Here is a 21,549-nt window from a genome sequence, read left to right as displayed (position 1 = left end):
CGTGACGCGCATCGGGTGTGTTTTCCCTTCCAACGCGCGATATCGCACACCCCAAAGGTCCCAGGGGGTGAGTGACGATCCCAGGGGGGTGTGAGTGACGATCGTGGGTGCACTCAACGCACTCAAAGCTTGTTTCCATTCGATCTACTCAGCTTTGTGAGCGCCCGAACGGCGATCTCTCAGTTTTTATTTTTCGTTTACAACGAAAGACTTCAACGATCGCAGAAGAAAGGAACATAAGATCATCGGAAGTGAAGTAATTCGAATGTTGAACTAATTTGTATTAGTTTCAAGCAATTATAACCTATTTTTAATGATAACATATGATAAGAAAATATATCTTGAAACTGTATTAAAACTGTCGACTTAGCTCAACCGCGTGGCACGGCATTCGCTCACGGCCTTCACGGCCACGATCGTGATCCGCTGCTATTTCCCCTCGATTCCGACAGGGCTCTCAACCCGCGAGCTTTGAAGAGTGACCGCGAGTAGTCTCTCGAATGTCTGGGGGCTGGTATTCCACTCCTCCTTGGCCTCGAGGGCCGACTAGCGGAAAAGAAATTGTCGGAGAATTACCGTTCACTCGCTCGTTCGTTCGCTCGATCGCCGCCAGATCCGATCGACTACTACACCACTCATTAGCTAGCGAACTGTTGGCGTGTACAGAAGAGGAGATCGTACGCACCCCACCGTACCATCACAGAAGGAGCAGGAAACCGAGTGAGATCGTCGGTCCGGTGAGTGCCACTCAGACTCGATCGGTGCCAACAGCAGCAGCAAACGATCGGTGACGGTGGCCCCAGCTGCGAGGTGACTAGCTGCGGTTTGCGAATTATTTTGCGCAGTTCCACTCGATACCTTCGCCCGAGCGGTGTGTGCAGCGTGCAGGTTGTGCAGCGAAACCTCCCCGCCCGTGCGCCCGTTTTACGGTGCGCCAGAGTCTCACAACATTCCAGATACAGCAGACGCAGTGCGCGAATGTGCGTCCCAAGTGCGTTTTGAGGAGTAGTAGCAGCAGCAGCAGCAGCAACCAACTGTCGCAGCGGTCGCGAAGGAGTCGTGAGGATACGACACTCTACCAGCCCGAAAGGATAGTGTCAAAACCAAATCAGAACCAGAACCAGAAACGATTCTCGGAGTGTTCGATCGTGGTTCGCGGACCGCGCGGAAATTCGCGGAATCTCTCGGTGTGCGTGTCTCGTGCGTGTTAGAAAAGTGCTTGAAAAGGGGAAGCGCATAAGAAAAAGAGATCCAAAATGGCCATAAACTGGCGAAATCGTGTGAACGCAATATCCCTCGGAATAGTGGTGCTAGCCGTTGCGTCCGAAGGAGTTCGCATACAGTCGCAGACGACGAGAAGATTTAAAGGTGAGAATGGACCCCAGCACCAGTGTTTCCAGTGATAGCCAGTCAGGGCTGCTAGGCGCTTACGATCTAAAATATGCAAACACTACCACCTGGGGGAAGTAAAGGTCCCTTCAAACAAAGCCTCCCCGACCCTATCTGGCATTCCAGTATGCACAGGACTTTGGTGGCCACGCCACACAAGCAGAACGGAGGGAACACCCAATACGACACGCTAGGCCACGCCACAACTATTATGCAATTGGCAGCAATAATAGCGGCAGCAACGAGCGATTCCTTGGTGCACTGCCCTATGATGCCATGCCATGCCATGCCACACCACCGCGAGCCCCTCTAAGTTATGTGTTTTGTCCCATTAGCGCCCAGTGTGTGTGTGTGTGTGTGTGTGTATGTGTATTTGCAATGCCGGGTGGTGGCGGTGGTTTGTTTCAGGTTTGCTGCACCGGTGGCCCTTTATCTCGCGACCCAATAAAATGTGTCCCAACCCGTTCTACATCGGCACCGCCAGACACCCACCGCGGGGGGGCCTCTCGAGTTGTGTCAGTGGCAGTAGCATTAGGTCGTGAGGCCTCTACATCGTGTTGCATCGCGTGTCGCAGCTCGAACGCCGTCTACACAAACTCTGGAAGTCGCGGTCGGAGGTTGGCTCGTTGCAATCTCATTCGGCCACCGTGTGCCACGGTTTAACTACCGGAACCAATCGCCAGGGGGCGGGTGGGTCCGTTCCGGTGGCAGACAGGCAGGGCGGTCTTTAATGGAGCAGAAACTGCTGACATTAAAGTTCTTCCAACGGCCGTATCGATGCGGGGATCGGAACCAGGGGCCAATGAACGGACGGTTCTCGCCGTGAATTGTATGTCATTAGTGTCCAAGCTATGTTGTCCACAGGGAATAGAAACCGAGGGAATTTTCGAAAAAATTATTGCCACCATCGCAGGGGGATCGGTTTGATGAAATCAGCACCGGGCGCCCGGGAATGTGATGCGCGTTGCAGAATCGATCCGTCCCCGATAGCGGCAGACTTCCTCCTTCTTTTGCGCTCTTCCCGCAAGCGACTCTTTGCTGGCGAAGGCGTGTTTGTAAATTGCTGAAAAACCAATTACTGTCGCCAATGCCAATGTTTGTAATCGATTTTCTCGCCATTTCTATGAGACCCTAACAGCTGAACATGTTTTTTAACAATCAGCACGGATCAGCAGGCTACGAAAACAAGCAACGAGGTCCAGAATAAGCAAAACAGTAGGCGACGTTTTAAAACAAGACCACAAAATGGTTACGGATCGCTCCAAAAGGTCAACTTTCAGTCCGCGGTATCTACAGCAAAAGCCCTCGAAGCACTTTCTATCGAATGATTGTTTTGTAGAGCAAGTAGCCCGTGGCTTCACCTAAAAAAAGGACGACCTTTTCGACTTCCATTTCTTTAAGAAAACAACTTTACGCTTCTGGACCGTGAACAAAAGTTGGGACAGTTTCGATGCTGCAAAGATTGACATCTCATCCGTCTTTGGAATCCGTAGCGCCAGAGTATCGTTTGATTCAGATAATTTTCTCTTCCTTCCCTCTTCATTTCCGGCTTCGGGAAAGAGGACTGTGCGGGTTTTTTTTAATCGATTTATTCGAACGATTCATCTGCAGATTCCGGTTTGTGGATCGGAGCAGATGAATAGAACAACCGTCATCAATCGAGAACGAGTTTCACTTTCGGTTTTCAATTTTCCAACCACCCATCGATTCACGGAACAATTATCGTGCCCAACATTATGATCGAGTCCAATTTGTCTGCTGCGATGAGCACCGGCGACCGGGACCGGGAGTTGCCATTAGCATTCCGATCGCGTCACCATTTAAACACCCATCTCCGGGCGTACGTGGGGACAGATGTTATAGCTTCTCCGCGGCTGCATGCGTGCGTACGTGCGTGCGTGTGTGTGCGTTTGTTTTCCAATTTCCTCGGTACATATTTGCCGTGTTGTTCTTCTTCGCCGTTCACCGTCGTCACACGTCGTCGTGAATGTGTTTGCTATTCGACAGCAGCGCGAACCGACAGGCCCCTTACCTTTTGGCGGGTTTGTTGTTCGACAATCGAATGAAGTGAAGCGAATGGCAAATGGATTGCTATTTTTGGTTTCCCCAATGCTGCTGCTGCTGCTGCTGCTGTCTGTCATGTTGCTTTATGTTTGCATCGATTCTCGGCGAGAGATGCGAATGAAGAGGTTCCACCGGCGATAGAAGCTAAAGCCGTTGTTGGATCCGTTCTGAAGCACGACATAATCCTGGCTCTCCAAAGAAAGTAAAGTTGCGTCTTGCTTCGTCTCCCTGGACGACTGCTCCACATCAAAGAAAGGAAAACACCCGAAAGTAAATGCTCGCCGGAAAGCGAAAACAGCGTTCCTCCCCGAGGGGTTACAGGCCCCGTGAGGACCGTCTAGCGCTGGAACTACGCGCAGAAGAAAAATGACAAAGTTTATTAATCCATTTGTTTCCATTTGGCGCTCGCGCAACTCCCTCGAAGGACCCGTGTCGGCTGTGTGTGTGTGTGTGCGGTGCTTTTGCTGCTCGTGCTTTCGTCGCCCGTGAACTCGTTGCACTTGTCTGCTAAGGTGGCGCAAATGAAGACATTAGTGTGAAGTACTGGGACCGGTTGTCTGATGCTTCGTACGATCCCAACTAGACCCAATCCAATTACTCGTCGAGAGAGTTCCATTTTTTGTGGTTCGCTGCAGGACCTCTCCTGCCGCCTCCTGCCGCAAGTTGATTTCCTTGGACTCTATCGTTTTTATACGTTGCTCCTCGGTACGGTTTATTGGCCGTTTGTTGCCCAACTATGGGTGCGATCGTACCCGCGACACGCGGTTGTAAAACGGCTGCAAACGGCCAACCGGAGCAAACAAACAGCCATCGTCCAGTCCAGGCCAGCCAGCCAGTGACCAGCCGCGATACGATTAGAACCTCGCTAAAGTGTTGCCTCATGGCAGCACCGGCACCGGTACTCACTCATTTTTCCAGAGAGCAACAGTCTTTACGACAAGCGGTAGCCCCTGCTTTAGATCGAGCGTTAGTTTATGGCCAGGACAAGCCAGGCGGCCGGACCTCTAAAAGCATTAGTTTGCAGAAAAATCGAACAATCGAAAGGCACACGGAACGGGCACACGAGGGCAACGCCGAGCCGCAGATGGAGCCGCTGCACAATTATGCGCCATATAATAAAATAATAAAATGTCGTGACAGAGAACGCCTTCGACGCCGTGCCCACTCTCCTCACCGTGACGTGTCGGTGGTATTTACGGCCCTTCGACGACGACGACGACGACGTGCCCCAGCGGTTTCCAGCTGGTTGGCGTAGGTTCTACACACACACACAGCATCTGATTTAATCTAAGAGACCGCAAGCCTGGTGGTGGCCACGTCCTAGCCGAATGACCTCACGTTCTGTGCCGTGTACCTCATTAGTTATGGATCGGTCCCGGGGTTTCCTCCACCACCACCAACCAACAACAACCAAGACACATCCTAGAATTCCCTTCGCGCACGGCGCTGTCAACAGGTAGCCACCGACGCCGCTGGCGGCTAGCAATCAAGCGGTAGTCCAGATTATGGAGCGCAAATCTTTGCCAGGTCCGGCTCGACCTTTCCCTTCGTCACCGGCCAGCGACTCTTCCAGATATGGGGAGCCCAGGGTGGTGCATGAGCGTGATTGTTATGCGAAGGAGGTCTCGGTGCGACTCGCCATCGGGTCTAATCATACCGTGGGAGAGTAATAGGAAACAGCTGGACTCGATCTCAGGAAGCCCTGAGGGGGGGAGCAAGGCAAGAGAGACAAGGGTCACAAAGTAGGGCGCTGTATGCTGTAATACCCGTAAGGAAATGACGCTACGTCACGGAACGCATTCCAGACCGCACATTGTCATAGCCACCGCTTTGGGATCGAAAAAAAACGACCCACCGATACGGGTGCCTCCATACCTGTAATTTAATTATTAAAAAACAATAATGCAAATCACTTTATGGATCGGTCACTTGCCGAAAGCCGTCCACGTAGAGAACCCAGTTCCTGTTAGTTCCTGGCAGGGTCAATTTTGGTGTCATTAAGCCTTGATTAAGCCACGGCGACCGAGTTTGAGCCGTTTGTGATATAATAATTTGCATGATATGGGTCCATTCTGTTGTAGGCGTTCGTGTTCTCGCCGTTTATCAATAGCCCAGGATAACGACCCTCACTGGGTAGACAGGCGGGCCGGTTGCTTGGATCAGCATAATGTATGAGGGGCTTTAATGAACGCTCAACGCCAGCTCGCTCGCTCGCTCGCTGTCAGTTAGACAGCCTGACTCTGATTTATCTGCTCAAGCAAGTGCTAAACGATCACAGCAACCGTGTGTGGGAAGCCTATTAGCAAGGAATTAGATCATGCATGCAACCATTTAAATCCGTATCAAATATAGATTAGAAACCGACCACCCCCCTCGAAGATGCCCGCGGTCCGTCGTCGTCGTGATTGCCTCGCTTATCGGTTATGTTAATGGCTCTTGATTCGCAAATTGGAACCGTAAAGATAAGAGTCCGTGAGGTTATCGGGAGACTTGATGAATTATTCGCTATGTAATGGACACCAACTGGAAACCAACTTTCCACTTTATTTCGTACAATTGCTAATTCCAATTTTCCGCATTTCCTCTCATTTGTAGGTAATTAACCAGTGAACATTCCAGCAATCACACACGAGGAATCGTAAAGCGAAAACATTTATTATGTTGTTCACCGAAGCCCCCTCCGGTTTTGGTATGTAAGATAGTTGAAGTATGGTCAGGAAGCTCACAGTAACGGCGGGATAGTTATGCAACAATACCAACCGGTACCGCGTTATCGCTATCAGGTGCGCACGTGTATGCAGCGCTTTGGCATTCCAGCATTTGTAACCGAAGAGAGGGGAAGGCAGTCAATCATCGTACGAAATGTTGCCGACATGCTAAACAATTACATCACAAAACAGTTCTCGTTTGGATGCATTTCTCGAATGACTCCCGAACGGCCCGTGCAGCTCGTCTACCACCACATAACATCATTAAAACACAAGAATTGGATACTACGACGACGGCATGAGTCGTTGAATTTCAAAGTCCGTTTCTTGGTACGTACAGCAACCGCAACGCACCAACCGAACCGAAAAAGGGAGTTGGGGTAGCACCGGAAGGGACCAACATTCCTTCCGCACCATAAAGGGACAGGGCCAGGGCCAGGCACCAGCAGGAAAACCGATTCCTGTTCACCGAGACCACCGAGTGATGCTGTGTGGAGCATTAAATGATGATGGACTCCTCGACGACGACGACGATACCGAGGAGCGCACGATGCCTCCGAGCAAGCAGAGCGTTTAATGGACTTTTCTTGTTGCACCTGACCACCACACGGCATGAAAGGGGAAGGGGGTGGAAATGCGAATACGTTGTAAAGGACGGTCTTGGCCTGACTATAATTCTTGTGGTAAAAGTGAAAAGTGAGCCACAAACCCACGTACCACCCGTTGGGCATCGTTACAGGGACCTCATTAGACGTCCAGAGAGAAACAGAGAGAGAAAGAGAGAGAGAGAAAAATGAACATACATGCCATAGGGCTGGTATTAAGTGAAAAATGAGTTTCTAATCCATTGTGTGTGTGTGTGTGTGTGAATGCAATACTGCTCCAGGGCTGGCTGTCCGATGTGTCTAATTTGAACAGACAGGTCTCGTTTGTTCTTCTACGTGTAAGTTGAGTTGTAACAGCGTCACTGCTAGTTCCTTCCGCTTCACCGGTTTTTATTTATCTATATAACACATTTCTATTGTGCTTATGAATATTCACCTGCATAGAGACACTGCCATAGAGGTCGTCACGAGTCATCAGGCGCAAGTCAGTGTCAGCCACCACTTTGGATCGTAATGAGCCGTGGGGAAAAAACAAATATGCGGACCATGATGCTGTGTTTCGATTGACGGAAGCGAAATGAGGTAGCACGAGGGACATGGGCATTGGTTTGCTGGCGCACTGTCACTCTGCCATTGGCCATGTTGGTGAAGGGTGTATGATGCCTTCTCTTCACCTGCTTCAGGCTGGTCAGCATGGCCATAAAGTACCGTTTGCTGCGGGAGCTCTCGCTCTCTGTTAACTGAAATGGATCCTCTCGACTGATGCCGGCCATACTAACGGTGCTTTACACTTCACGAAACCCAAACACACTGTACGAGCAACAGATGCGTCTATACGGCCATGAGTTCCATGTGTGCTTTCAGTGCTTGCTTTGATTCCGACGAAATCCGAGGCCAATCGCAGACTATCGCGAAGGTTAATCTGATTTCCTATTTCCATCCCAAAAAAACAAATCGACCATTGGAAGGGGTTTAGTGGCTTTTAGTGGCTCTCCTCCATTCCAGGGAATGGATTACGAGTTCTGACTTCTTGCTCACAACCAGAATCAACTCAACGGAGCCTCAACCGGCAAACAGGTTCCAACAAAATCAACTCCAACGCCGCTCGCCGGGTACTCTACCTATGCTGGCCTCCAATTTTGGATGCTGTAGCAAGGGGGAACGAGTAAAAGAAGAAGTCCAGTCTCTCCCCAAAAAGGTGTCCGTGGCACGCAAGCAGCAGACATGCCGGTGAAGGGGAACAGCACATGTTCTCTTCTCCATAACCGAACCCGGAGAGTCAAGCTGAGCGTACACACATATGTTCGTTAATTGTGTCAGTGGGACTCCGGAGCGGTCCGAACCTGGAACCAGGAGGCTGTGTGACACTGACATTTGACGCTTGTCCGTTAGGCCCGCTTGCTTGCTTGCTTGCTTGCTTATGTGGCGCGCTCTGATTTGTCTAACGGAGGTATTGAGCTAGGTCAGCAAACAGGTTGTTCGCCATGCCAGGCCCCGTCATGCCAGCGTGGAGCGTATTGCAAAGTTTCAGTTTTGAGCCGCAGGCCGTAGCTACTGGCCAGATGTCCGGGTTGTGTTAGAATCCTCACCAGGAGGGAATTTCAGGCATTTTATCGGTGGGATGTTTTGAAGACTTTTTGATTGAAATGGAGGGTAAAAGTTGGGAACTCACTGACTTCTACTAAAGAACGACCCAGGCGACTAGAGCGAATGCGTGCGAATGCGGACACGGAGCGCCAGAGTGTGAACCTTGGCGTTGACCGGTTTTTGCGGACTTCGCTTGACAAGCTCTCCGTTCCGCACCGATGCTAATAACTGGTTGCGCAGTTCTACCTTGATAAAGTCATAAATTCTCTACATTGTAGAAGGTTGTCATTGTCACCTTCTGTAGCAGTAGTAGTGGCCGCAGTTTAAGGGTAGCAATAGCTCGCATGACGTTTGCGTTCCGGTCAAAACGCTGGGTTTGCCGCATACCAACCTACTTTCTTCCATAAATAACGAAGTGAAAAACAAGTCTCCTTCCCCTGTCATCGAGTCGGAAATGGTAATCAATACGAAGCCCGTAGCTCACAACATTGTTCAGCTGCAAGGCTACGTACAGTGAGGATAAGGCGGAAGACAGAGAGCCAACCATTACCACGCCATACTGCACTTCAACAGTTCATTAAATCATTTCAACAAATTGTTATCATAAATTTGAGCGGCGGACCCCCAAAACCTAATCGAATTCAGTGCGGATCAGATCGGATCTACAATTTACAGTTTTTCACTGGCCTCACTCATCACCAGTTGCACATGCCCGGCCAAGCATACCCGGAATGATGGCCACATGATATTCGGTTCCCTCCGGATGGTACCGACCGCAGAACTTGTCTGCATCGTCACCGTTCGACGTGACCGTTAATCGGTGGTTTCGCTGGCCCTGGTTGATTTTTGGTTATATAGCAGGGCATCATGGCCACATACCACCGTTTTTGTCCTCCCTTTTCCATCCCACCACCCTTCCCTTTCGCCCCTTTATTTTTTTAATCATTTCTAGGCCAACCAATTTATGAAACTTTCCTGACGGACGTACGGCCGACCGCCGGTGACCGGTGACGGTCCCGGGAGTGAACGCGAAACCTGTGTGCACGCCAGACAGCCGCAGCAGTACCTCAGCAAACAGAAATTGGCCAGCTTTACCGGTTGTTGTTTTCCTTGTGGCAGCAAAAAAAACCAGTTTCGACTACCGCCAGACACGGCTCGGCGCAGCTCAGCGCACGGTGAGCGTGCGTGCGTGTCCACCAGCCAAAGTCATTAAAACCACGGCGTACACGGCAGCAGCAGCAACACAAGCTCCCAATTTCCAGTCGGTGTATGGCTCGTGTCACCGAGCCACTCGATTTATCATTTTTTCGATGTATTGTTTTGTTTTTCGGAACTTTCGGAACGAGATCGCGCGGATCATGAATTTTACAATCGCACGCTGGCACGTCGTTGCGGCCCGAATGGAACCGAATTTTAAATCTCTTCATTACCACTCCAAACGACAGCCGATCAATTTCTCCATTTATTAGATTAACGCCGGAGGGGGAGAAGGGAGGAAAACTCGTTCGTCGAGTCGCGCGAAATGGCGCGTTGGAAAAGTCTCTGCTCGGGAATGGCAGAGTGAAAACTCGCCCCCGAGAGAGAGAAAACAGTTCCGCTTCGGATGATGGGGCGATGGTTCAACTGACCGACCGGCCAGCCAGCCGGCCGGCTGCTGCTGCTGCTGCCACTAGCGAGTGTCTTTGGGGCGCGCGAAACCAACGCCTCGCTGGCATGTGGCCCTCATCCGGTTCGAATCGAGTTTTTGAATCGAGCCCGTTAATTGACTACATCCGTAGCATAGTTAGGTGCCCCTTCCTCCAACCCCATCCAACCTCCAGACCAACCAACCTCCTACTCGTCGAGATTACTCGAGCAGAACGGTCAAGCCCTGGCCCGGGTATCCCTTCGAGGCCACACGGTGAGCGTTGAAGGCGCAAAGAAGGCGTGCAATCTAAGCTTGCTTTGTGTTCAATACATGGTTCCGACAAATGCGCCAACATGGCCACGGGTATGCCACATGCATTCCACGCTCCAACATGGTCTTTGACTCCGCAAGACATTGTAGCCGTGTATCCTTTCGATTTTCTAACAAAATGTTTTCGGATCTTACGACAACAATTTTCAAACCCTTTTACAGACATATTCGATCGTAATGCCTTCAATCAATTAAGGAATCTTTTCACTTAAATATATTCACCAATATTTCATCACAATACGTACGTTACACAACGAATACTAATGAGACTAAAGGGCATGGAATAAAAGCAAAAGGCTTTCTGGCATCAATTCTTATGTCCAGCCCGCTGTTCGCTCTCTCCCTCTCTCTGCCACCTCTTTTTCGATTGCTCATCATTCGGGAACGAACCTGCGGTAACAATTCCATGACACAACTTATTATGCGAGCTGCTCACAACTAACATTTCAATTACCGCTGCCTGATTTGTCCTGCGCTGCGTTGTACTATCATCAGTGGTGCTTCTGCTGCTGCTGCTGCTGCTTCGAAGCTTCAACCAGAACGAGGTTGGATGCTGAAAATGAAGACGATGACGTGAATGCTAATTTAGTGGCTTCCCACTTACCACGAAGCAACGACGGCGGGGCCAGTTAGCTAATGTGTCTCGCGTAATGAATTTCTTCTAGTCCCGTGGTCGGTCGTGGTCTTCGTCGGTAACTTTTAATTTCTCTTAACACTCCATTAACGCAGCTCGCCGGGGGCTTAATCGACGGAACGCTAAAACCTCTGGCACTGCTGCACGAACTAGTAGCACACCAAATCATAATTACCACTTTGGCTGCACATCGGCACCGCTGGTCATAAATCTGGCGCAACCGAAAAACCCGCAGTGGTCTGATTTGCATAACTCAATAAATCAGCCGCCGGAGAGTCCCTTTGGCACTACACTGCCGCCGCTGAGCATTGTCAATCAGTTCCATTAGGACGCTGCTGCTGTTGCTGCACTCGGAATGACTCGAAGTTTAAAGTGGAATCAATCGATTATGTTGTGAGATTTGAACGAGCTTATACGGCCATCGGACCGTTCTTTTGCATCCTCTCTCCCGCTCTCTCTCATCACTAATCGTTTAACAAACGTTTATGGCGATCTGACGCTTTATCCATGGCTTTAGAAGGTGTTGAATAATGAACCATTAGCCGGAGAGCCTTCTCCGAAACACGAAAAGCGTTTTCCAGCACCAAAAAACAACGTAATAGAATTTTATAAGCCTCGTCGATGGCGGGATTATGCTGGTAAAAAGTCATCCCGAAGCGCGGCACGCGACGTTCGCTGCCTTCCAAGAACTCTCCACTCAACTGGCTTCTACTAAATCATTAACAGTGTCCGAGGCACTTCCAGCACTTTTTTGTGCTGGACGAAGCGCTATCGAGCGGCACGATAAAATCACTTCTAATGCTTACCGATGGATTGCGTGCGAAGCGATCGAACACGACATAAAGGCTGTATTAATGTTTCTCGTGCACTTGAATGCATCGGGCCCTCGTGCCCTTTTTTATCTGCTCTCGCGGAGTGCACGAACGTACATAAAAAAAAACAACCCTTACATTCATGCTCTCGTATCCTAGTTTATCGCCTAGTGTGGCTATCTGGGAATGCAAAAAAGGGACAACTTTCACGAGCAGCAGCAGCAGCAGCAGCAGAAGCATATCCACGGTAAAGGCTGGTAACAGGGCAGAGGAGAGTTCAATTAACCTTGAGCCAGATTCGGTTTGGGTCCGACTTTAACGCTCGACCACGACGATGGCAACAACGACAGCAAAGACGACGACGACGACGACGACGTCGACGCTGGCCATTGGCATGCTCGTAAACAGCTCCGAGACCTTCCCTCCCGCTGGTTTGTTGTTTTAAATTTCATTACAGCATCCAGCGGTTGTGCCAGGTGCTCTACAAGGCAGTCCCGTAATCTGGAAGTAATAGGATCGCTCGCTGTAACGATCCGTGTGTCGATTTGCTGAGGAATTTGTTGAGGAAATCCCAGCACCTCAGTCCACCTCCCGGGGGTCTCGATGTCGGAATGAAGGAAATTCCTTGGACCGTCGTCGAGAGCACAAATTTGGAGCACCCACAGTCGTCCCACACACTTGCTTGAAGTGCGCTAGCTAGTGATCCGATTGACCGATAGCGAGAACTCGCTCTCATGTTCTGTCCGTCCAGCCGGCCGTCCATTCGTGAATGCGCTGGAAGTAGTGCAAGCCGTTGTCCTCGGTGACGATGGCGTCGAGAATTCTGGTTGCAGCAGCAGCAGCAGTAACACCAGCGCACGGTGGCGTTACACAATCTCATTTAAATTCAATAACTATTTTGCAATCGACGCAAACCAACAGGTACCCCCGGAGGGGGTTGTATCCTGTTTGCTTTGCATTAGGGGGACCCCGTTTGTGACAAGCGTTTATGTTTGTTATTGTGGCTGCATTGCGCCCGGTGAATGCACTAACCTCAGCTGAACTTTGGCTGTTTTTTTTTTATTCGTGCTCTCGCAAGCAGTTTTCGGGCGGTTGAACTCCCCTGCGCGGGGTAGGGGGCCATCGAGGGATCAAGTTACTTTCGAAAATAGTTCGATCGTAGAAATCGAGGTTCCGAGGGCTCGAGGACTAGTTTGTTTGCTGGTTCCTGCCGCTCAGCAAATCAATTTGCTGTTCGTGGCAAGTTTTTTTGTCACCCAAACGAGATAACACAGTTTATAATGATATGTTTTTTTGGAAAGAACAAGTTCCCCTTTAAAAGCAGAACCCACTTTGGGATATTTAATGTTTTTTATCTCCAATAAACTGCTGCTACTGCTGCATACACAAAAACATTGTACATTTCATGCATAACTGCTTTACTTTTATGGCAAAAAAGATCACTAATGAGGTCTTTATGAACTGAGTAACATTATTGATTATTTTTGTTTGATGTTTCATAGATTGTGAAAAAACTCCTTCATTTGTTTAATGTTGCAAAAACCCCAATCTAATAAAACAACAATAAACATTTGAGATATTGTTTCGATACAAACATCAATTGAAAGGTTGACTCCTATCTGTACAGTATCAGTTCAGAGACTAAAAAATCATTTATTTGTGTTTTCGCACACACTCTTAGTAACACAACACGGTGCATGTTGTTTGCACTTATCCAACCAAACTTGTTGCGCTTATTTATCGAAAGCAAATATTTGTAGTTAACCAAATCGTTAACAACAACATTCAGTTCACAGCTTTGGCACATTATGAAGCAGTGTGGCCGAGAGAAAAACATCTACTTAAAATGACCATTAACGGCATCTGCTTCACTTTCAGCAACAGCAGCATTAACAGCTGCTCCCTCCTTTCCACCCCTTTACACTGGAGGCTTCATAAAATTCTGCAATTTATTGCCAAAAACCATAAAACCGCTTGTAGCGGCGGTAGCAGCCGGTGCCTCTTGAAGCCTCTCTTAACACTAATGAAAATGATAGCACCAGAACGTGGGCGTGCACATTAGGAAGCACATTTCGTGTGTGTGTGTGTGTGTTCGCGCGCGCGCCATTGGCGCTCTATCTAGCGCCAGATTTTCTGGTCTGGCTAGTGGCCTGCCCTGCGACCCGGTGTGGCCTGGCCCGGCCTGCTCACATTGAGTTTATTTAAATGATGATGATTATGATTGCTGCTGGGAGGTGGTGTGAGCTGGCCGGTGCAGGCAGCTGGCCCCCGGGGGGGTCGAGCTACAGCCGCCGCCATTTGGCTTTGAGGCGTACGCGACCAGAACCACCGCCTAACGCCCCGTCGAGTGGCCTCAGATGCTGCTGCTGCTGCGGTGGCTTATTAGCTGCTCCTACGTCCATTACGTGCCCGGAGAATGGGGTAGTGAATTTTGCACGTCGATTTAGTGGCCACTGAGGCGGCGACCACTACGTCGACCTCGTCAGTGTGCTCGCGCCTACTAAGCCTACCTCGCCCAGGCTGCTAGTATAAATATTTATTAACGGACGTTGCTGCAGCTGCTGCTATGCTACCTAAGTACTCGATTATAGCTTGACCCCCGGGCGGCCGCTCGATTCGATTGCTGGGTTGGAAGGTTAATTGACCGGCTGTAATCGCACCGCAACATCAATCGCTGGTCCACCAATTTTCGGGGTACCCTCTAATGGCGACATAGAGATTCCATTTAACCGGCACGCTATGGCCGAGTGGTCACCGAGCATCCTAAAATGTCTGACACTTAAAGATCGCAGCCACGAAATGATAGTGATCTGCACGCAACCGGAAAGGAATAAATAGCATGTAGTTCGCTAACCGCAACGATACACTTTAGCAGACTTTAGGCTATCACCGCCACGATCAGCTAACACCCACCGAAATCTATCGCGACTGAAATCAGGTCAAATCCTTTTGGAGCACACCGGCACCCGGGCCAATGATCTGCAAGCCGCACGCTGCACGCGACCGTCGATCGAACGCACAGAACACATACCAGCATGTCTGCGTGGCCCAGGCGGACGCCTTTAGCGAAAAGCCTTCTAATTCCACTCCACTTTCGCTTTAACATTAAAAGGAGAATTGGAATGCATTTGTAGGAAAATTTATTGCTCACGACTCTACAGCTGGGTGGAGTCGTGTGGTCGGTCGGTCGGCCGGTCGGTTGGTTGTGGGCGACTCAAGATGGTGGTTTCGAGATAGAATGACAGCTTTAGAGTTCTACGAACGCAGTGCTTATGCGCTTGCTCACCGCTTTATGTCTCATTCAAAACCGTGCGGTTATGGGTCTCGACGCAGTTTCATGTATTCCTCAGACCGATGACTTAATACCCGGCAACCGGTATCCACGATGAGGGTGAATGTATCTTTTTCCATGAATCCTAACCTCAAACCGCTCGCCTGAGAGATCTGATGACATTGTGCGTCCACCATTTTCGGTTGCCACAGCGACCGAGTTCGAGTCCTTTGAAATTGCTCCGCTCCACTCGGCCAGTTGGAAACCGGAGAAGGACAACATTGCGTTACTCCGTTCGAAAACTACATTACGAACCACAGCGGCCTCCTTCGAATCGATCGCACGCAGCAGTCACCTAGCTACTGTTGTCAACGGTGACATAACCTGTTCACGGTCGATTGAACCACCACGTACGACAACGCCACCGGCGAGGTCCATTGAAAGGAGAGAACTTTCGCTTTCGTGGCATTGTTTTCGTCCACCTTTTTCCCGCTCAAATCAGGCCCTCGGTCCCTGGCGGACTCCGCGGCGGCATTCCTACGCTCCGCTTGTTGGGAACCCATGGAGCGGAACTGACCAAATTTAACAGCTGACTCGACGGCTCCAGCGACGGATCTTTATCGGTTCATCAGGTGCGCTGGCGTCGTTCTGCCATGTGTTCTGCATGCCTCATTGCGTGCCCAACCAGCTGTACACTTCACCGTTCCCAAAGACTACACGCTCGCTGGAATAGTGGAAACCTACGCGAAAAACAAAAAATGTTCAAAACGAATAGCCCTGAGCCATCGCTAGACGCTGACGTCCTAGGAACAGTCTCAGACAAAATACTTCTTTCATCTTCTTATACTAAGTATTGTTTCTTCTACTTCCTCTCGTTGCAGGTAAGCCTCCGGCATCCGGAAGTTCTACGAACGGACGCGCAGGATTCACCGGAACCGCGACCACGCGTGTTTGATGCGCATCTTTGTTGGAACGCCGCTAGGAAACTCTCAACAACATTAAAACCCAACTCTGAACATCCCCTCCTCTGTGTCCTCTGCGCGAATCACGCGAAGCGCGCGAAACCTTCTCAAAACCGGCATTTTAGCACGGAACCGTTCCGTTACACCGGGTTTTTTTGAAAGTAGTAATATTCAAGAGCAACGCCTCCATTTCCACGGACGCAATTCGAGAAGGACATACCACCACCTCCGCTGGCCTAGCTGACCGGCAAAAGGGAGTATAAAGCCTGCCCTGCCATCAGAACGAGAAGGGACTGCCGGACGGACCGAGATTTCAACATTCACGCGCTTTGCCCCGCGGATGGTCCAACGTGACTCGTGACTCCCGCCAAAAGCAGGAAAAAGCGAACCGTTTTGGCCGTTGTTTTGCGTTTGCGTAACTCCTCCGCTTTGCACAACCCGCAAATTGGTGCAAAACGGCCGCTCTGCGGACTGGTGGCGGCTTGTGTGGTTATGTTTGTTCGTTTTTTTTGCCAATCGATTCGATTTCAAATAGGCCCGTTAGCGTGCTTCCACTGGCCACCATGCGGCAGTTGGGGTTTCAATGCCTTTCTTGTGCGGAGAATCGTGGTCAACGGTTTTGCGTGATCTCAAGTTTGCCGCTGCCCTTCCGTGAGTTCTACAACTTGCGCAAGCTCCATAGAATGTCAAACTCGTTAAGGCAAAAAACGGATGCCCGGTTTCATCGATGCTCTTCCGGTCGCTATAACGAGAATGGAGCAGCTTCACGTGGAGACACTTTCCCTTTTTTTGTGCGTCAAAATGACGTCTCCATAGTTATGTCAAGAGACGCTCGGTTTTTTTTTTATTAGAGAACATCGTTTCACAAAATTCGTGAACCTTAACGAGTGACACCCGGGCATGAATAGAGTGTCTCTAACCAACTCCACTAAACCAAGCTTCCGATGTCAAAGATGCAGCCCCAGCCAGGGAGAGAAAGATGTTCTCTCTGTTCCAGCAAGCAATCTGGTTCGGCATCTTGGCCAGCGATCAAGATTACCCCCTGAACATCATGCAAATCTCGGTTCACCTTACCAATCTGCACTCTCTATCTCTCTCTGTTTCCATCTCTGTCTTTATACTTGGCACCCTGTCAGTGTACTCACTCTCCCCCAAAGCCCATCTTGATGGTGAAGCGAACCGTGAAATCGCTTCGTTAGTGAATTTGCTTAAAACAATGTTTGAACCATCGCACATCGAACGCATCAGCATAGCGCCGATGCCGATGGATGCAGCATAGCGGCATACGCGCTGCTGGAACCCGACGCTGCTCTCGTCTAGTTCCAGCACACCAGCCATAATGGGAAAATCGGATGCGGTACGCTGTGCACGCCAGCAGCTAACACGGTGGGGAGGCCACCGTCTTCCGACATGGCAGGTTATGAAGATGGAGAGGAAGTTGAATTTTGATTTAGTTTTCTGCCTGGCTGCACCCACACACACGCACACGCATACACACACAGGCTGCCTCTTCAAGCGCACCCCTTGGGCAAATGCAACTTAATTAAGCAGCTACCGAGAACCGTGAAAGCGTCATCTGCTGTCGAGAGCAGCCGGATTCCGTTTTAAACTCCCGAAAACTTTAGGAAAATCTAGTTTTCATTTTGGAGCTAGTTTCTGTGCTACAAAGATGCAGTGAAGCATTCTAGAAACTCAGTCCAGGGGAGGGGGGGTATATTGATTAAGTAACTTTGGCATATTGGAGCATTGCCTTGTCAAAGAACTTCACACGCTAGTAAGTAGTGCCCGTACGTGCGCTCGACAGCGGCATGATGCATGAGCCACTAAATAGTCTTTTAATCACCGTCAGCGAACATAATGCGGTGCAGCAGCCGGCACCGGTTCGACCAGACCTGTAACCCTGACGTATTTATAGCCGCTCATTGCCTTCGCTTTACCTCCCCCTTTGTACTGTCCATTCCACACCATGTGTCTCCCAGGGTGAGCCAGAGCTTAAGAACCGAATCTGACAAGCCCCCTTCGTTTAGGTTTTCAATTTTTGCTTGCTTATGGCCGGGCCTTTTTAGGTCACTCAAGACACTCGGCACAGACCGGTCGCAATAGCGTTTTATTTTTTCCGCCGGAAATGCGACTGCACTGGCACACTAGCGTTGTTCTCAGGATTGTTCGGTTACGGTGCTTGTGATCGTTGCGAAGGTTGCTGTACCATCAGAATACCAGCCAGAAGGTGATCGTCGACGGGTTCGACCTCTCTTCGAGTTGCGAGTGAGTAATTACTTCATTTCAACATCAAGACAACGGAGCAGATTTCGTGGGACATGCAAAAGAGGCGCTACTCGACATCTAAGGTCGATATTTACGATCTCAGCTCCAGAAAGGAGGGCTCGGTTCCAAGCTACACATAATGAAACCGTTCCACGTCCGCGGAAAGCCCTTGAGATTACCCTGGCAACCAGATATGCACCAGCCTCCTTGGGCCGTGGACCGTCTTGGCATCTCCTCTGGCCATGAAAATAACGGACCAACGGACAGTGCGTACGCCGTCTACTTTCTGAGAACTGTCTTTTAGGATATGTATTGGTCTGCAGTGAAAACGAAAGTACCCGATCGACAACTCGTTTTGGTCATGTTTCAGTCGCTCCGAAATCAAGGCATGCAACCAAAGTGAAGTAATAAAACGACGACAACATATCCATCGACGCACCGGGACCAGCTCTGAAGGGTACAACTGACCGAAACCCAATCACAAAAGAGACCAATCTTTAAAGTCCGGCAACTCGCGCGGCACTTCCAGGGCTTTGCCGAACGGAATCAGACCAAAACCGAACCACGGGGAACCGGTTTAGCTGTGATGGCGATGGTGACGATACTGTTGAACTTCGGTAACACCATATTCGTAGAATTAGTTCAGCACGATTGCAACGCGCACGGCTCGATGTCCGTTTTGTCGGCATTGCGTGTCACTGGCTGGCTGGCTGGCCCGGTAGGGTGCCCACTCTTGGACCTTTTAATTAGCTCGTAATGTCGTCTCCAGCTGTGGTTCAGTGTCTTCGGGTCTGGGTATTGCATTGGGCTGGCAAGGCACTTAAATTCTAAGGGTGACAGTCCTCCTCTACTGCCCACTCAATCACAACCGGAGACACGAGGTCCGCATTTATCAATTAATTGGACGTAACAAATCTGGCACGTCCGCACCGCGGCGCAGGGTCCAAACAATGGTCTCTTGGGTGCAGCTGTCAGTGCTGCTGCCGCAGGATGCCGTAAATTATTGAGCGGATAGCGTGAGCAGTCGGTCCGTGAGCTGGACACGAAAGCGCAAAAGAAGGAGCTCCGCAAAGACAATTTCTAAATTCGGTTTTCAATGGCAGCACCTGTCAAACGGTTCATTTGACAAGAACAATCGCCTGGCGCCTTAGGCCTTCACCCTTCACCGAGCAATCACATGTTGAACGCAATCGATACACACATACATGTGCCTGTGGTTAGTGACACCAGTTTTTAGTCGAAGCATGGTTCTTAGACCAATCCATACCTGCATGGAATGTTGGGCCAAAATGGTACTGGGCAGGCACCTTACCTTGAACCTGCAATCGAGCAATGGAGTGCTTGCAAACCACTACTGACCATGGGGAGTGCGGTTTTTCAAAGAGGAATTCCGATTCCGGTGAACCGTGACCGCGAGGTGGGGCGGATACGCATGTTCACAATCGACTAATCGAATCAACATCGACACCACTTCATCGTCAACCTTGTCCAGTGGTTGCTTTCGTTTCCGTGGTAGCTAGAACCAGGTTTCTTCATCCGCAGTATCGAATGGCTTGCAATATTTGGCAAAAAAAAAAAACAATCACCACCACTACCACCAGTTTTAACCAAGTATAACTAGCTTATGGTCAGTAGAACTTGCCTAACTGCTTTTTGATCCGGAATTGCAATACGCTCTTGTGTGTGTGTGTGTGCCCTGCTACCTTGAAGGCACCACTGAAACCGCCAATTAGACCCAACCCCACTCCCAGGCAGATGTACCTCGATCAATCATAACCAGGAAAAGTCCAGACGCCCAGCATCACGCTTGAGTCTCTAATCCACCCTTCACACTTCATTATTAAAGCTGTCATCCCCTTTCTTTTTGCATCAACATGCTACTATCCAGGCCGGGCATCGGGCTGGACCATTCAACTAGTCCGTAAACATTAGTCTGCGGTTCTCAAACATTTTCTACACCGGCCGGTCCGGACGGTAGACCGAACCCGGGTATTATGTATTATTTATGAGACGTAATTGGGTAACGATTGGGATAGCAGAATCCAAAATATGGTCCCATTCGTCCCTTGCCGTGCACGTTGCGTCTACGTTTGATGTTTTTGGGAGAAAATTGGAATCCAAGAAAGGGAGCACGAACCGTGGGCTGCACAGCACTTCCGCACCCGCAGCGTGCATTGATTGATTTCGTAATCGGCTCGGGCCTACGCTGGAATAGAAATACAGGTTGCATAGTAATGAGCAACGTCTGCTGCTGGAGCTGCTCCTCCGATCGAGTTCGATCGATTCCGCTTTTCGCAGCGAATGCTGCGCTGCTCGGTAACCTGTCAATCACCTGAGGGCCACATTGATGGTCTCTCACGAAGCACACAGCACAGATGGTCGGTTCCTATTTAGGTCACAATGGGTCTAAGTATGTGTTGCGCTCCCGATGTGGCAATCGCGCTCCGTGCGACGACAAACACGGCTAATTTTCGACGGAAAGACGTCTGTCTGCACTACATGGCCATCATCATGGTCGCCGATCTATACCCAGGACCCTGCCGAGACCGACTCCACTCGACTGATTTGATCGCCAGTCGTCTCCATTGCCTGGAGATCTATTGGTTCTTTTTGCCATGCCGGAACGTGCGCTAGCTGCGGTACTCGGAGCGTCTAGAGCGTGTCGATGTCAGTAACCTCTGTTGACTTTATCACCTTTCCTTACCGCACACGAAGTGCCTCGGAACATGCCATCGCAAAGGCTCGAAGGTGAAGTTTGCAAATAATTGGTTGGCAGCCAGGTCCCAGAGCCAGGTATAGCAACCCTTGGAGCAAACTCCAGCGGGTGCTTTGATTGATTTTTATCGCTTCTCCCTCGGGGGGCGGTGCGCTGTACGTTCGACACGTGAGCGGTCGAGCATATTTTGTGGAATTCCAAGCCCTGGGCCCGGCAGCCCCAGCGCCACCTGACTCGGTCAAAGATCGTTCTCATGATCTGTGGCTGTTCGACGAAATCGATTTGGAAGTCATTTGAGGCCCATCTGTGTCTGAGGCCACGGACACTTGACGAATCGACGTTCGACAGCAGGATCGCAACATGCAACATGTGTCAGTGTCGTGCCATCACTGCAAGTGATTTCTGCAAAAAAAACAACCCGCTCCTGACATGTACGCCCGACTATCTGGAGTATCTGGATCGAATTCTAGCCCTCGGGGGGGCCTTGGACCGATTACGCCAAAAACAGACCGATCGAACCTCGTTACTGTTGATGGTCATGAGAGTTGCGTAAGTGCACGAAATGAAAGGGTTTTTTTT

The 21,549-nt window shown here is 50.1% G+C and overlaps 1 protein-coding gene across 2 annotated transcripts in view; it reads left to right on the top strand.

Annotated features, from left to right (window-relative positions):
- Positions 1-725: 725 nt before the first annotated feature.
- Positions 726-21,549, top strand: part of LOC125958148 (uncharacterized) — a 66,799-nt gene continuing 45,975 nt past the window's right edge. The window contains exon 1 of one of the 2 annotated variants that reach the window (XM_049691295.1): positions 726-1,368. In XM_049691295.1, the coding sequence (XP_049547252.1) occupies positions 1,257-1,368 (112 nt within the window). In that variant the 5' untranslated portion in view covers positions 726-1,256. The remainder of the gene's footprint in view (positions 1,369-21,549) is intronic. The other variant, XM_049691294.1, reaches the window with a different exon arrangement.

Source organism: Anopheles darlingi, chromosome 3 (assembly GCF_943734745.1).
Source record: "Anopheles darlingi chromosome 3, idAnoDarlMG_H_01, whole genome shotgun sequence".
Taxonomy (NCBI): Eukaryota; Metazoa; Arthropoda; class Insecta; order Diptera; family Culicidae; genus Anopheles; species Anopheles darlingi.
This window is presented reverse-complemented; position numbering and strand designations above follow the sequence as displayed.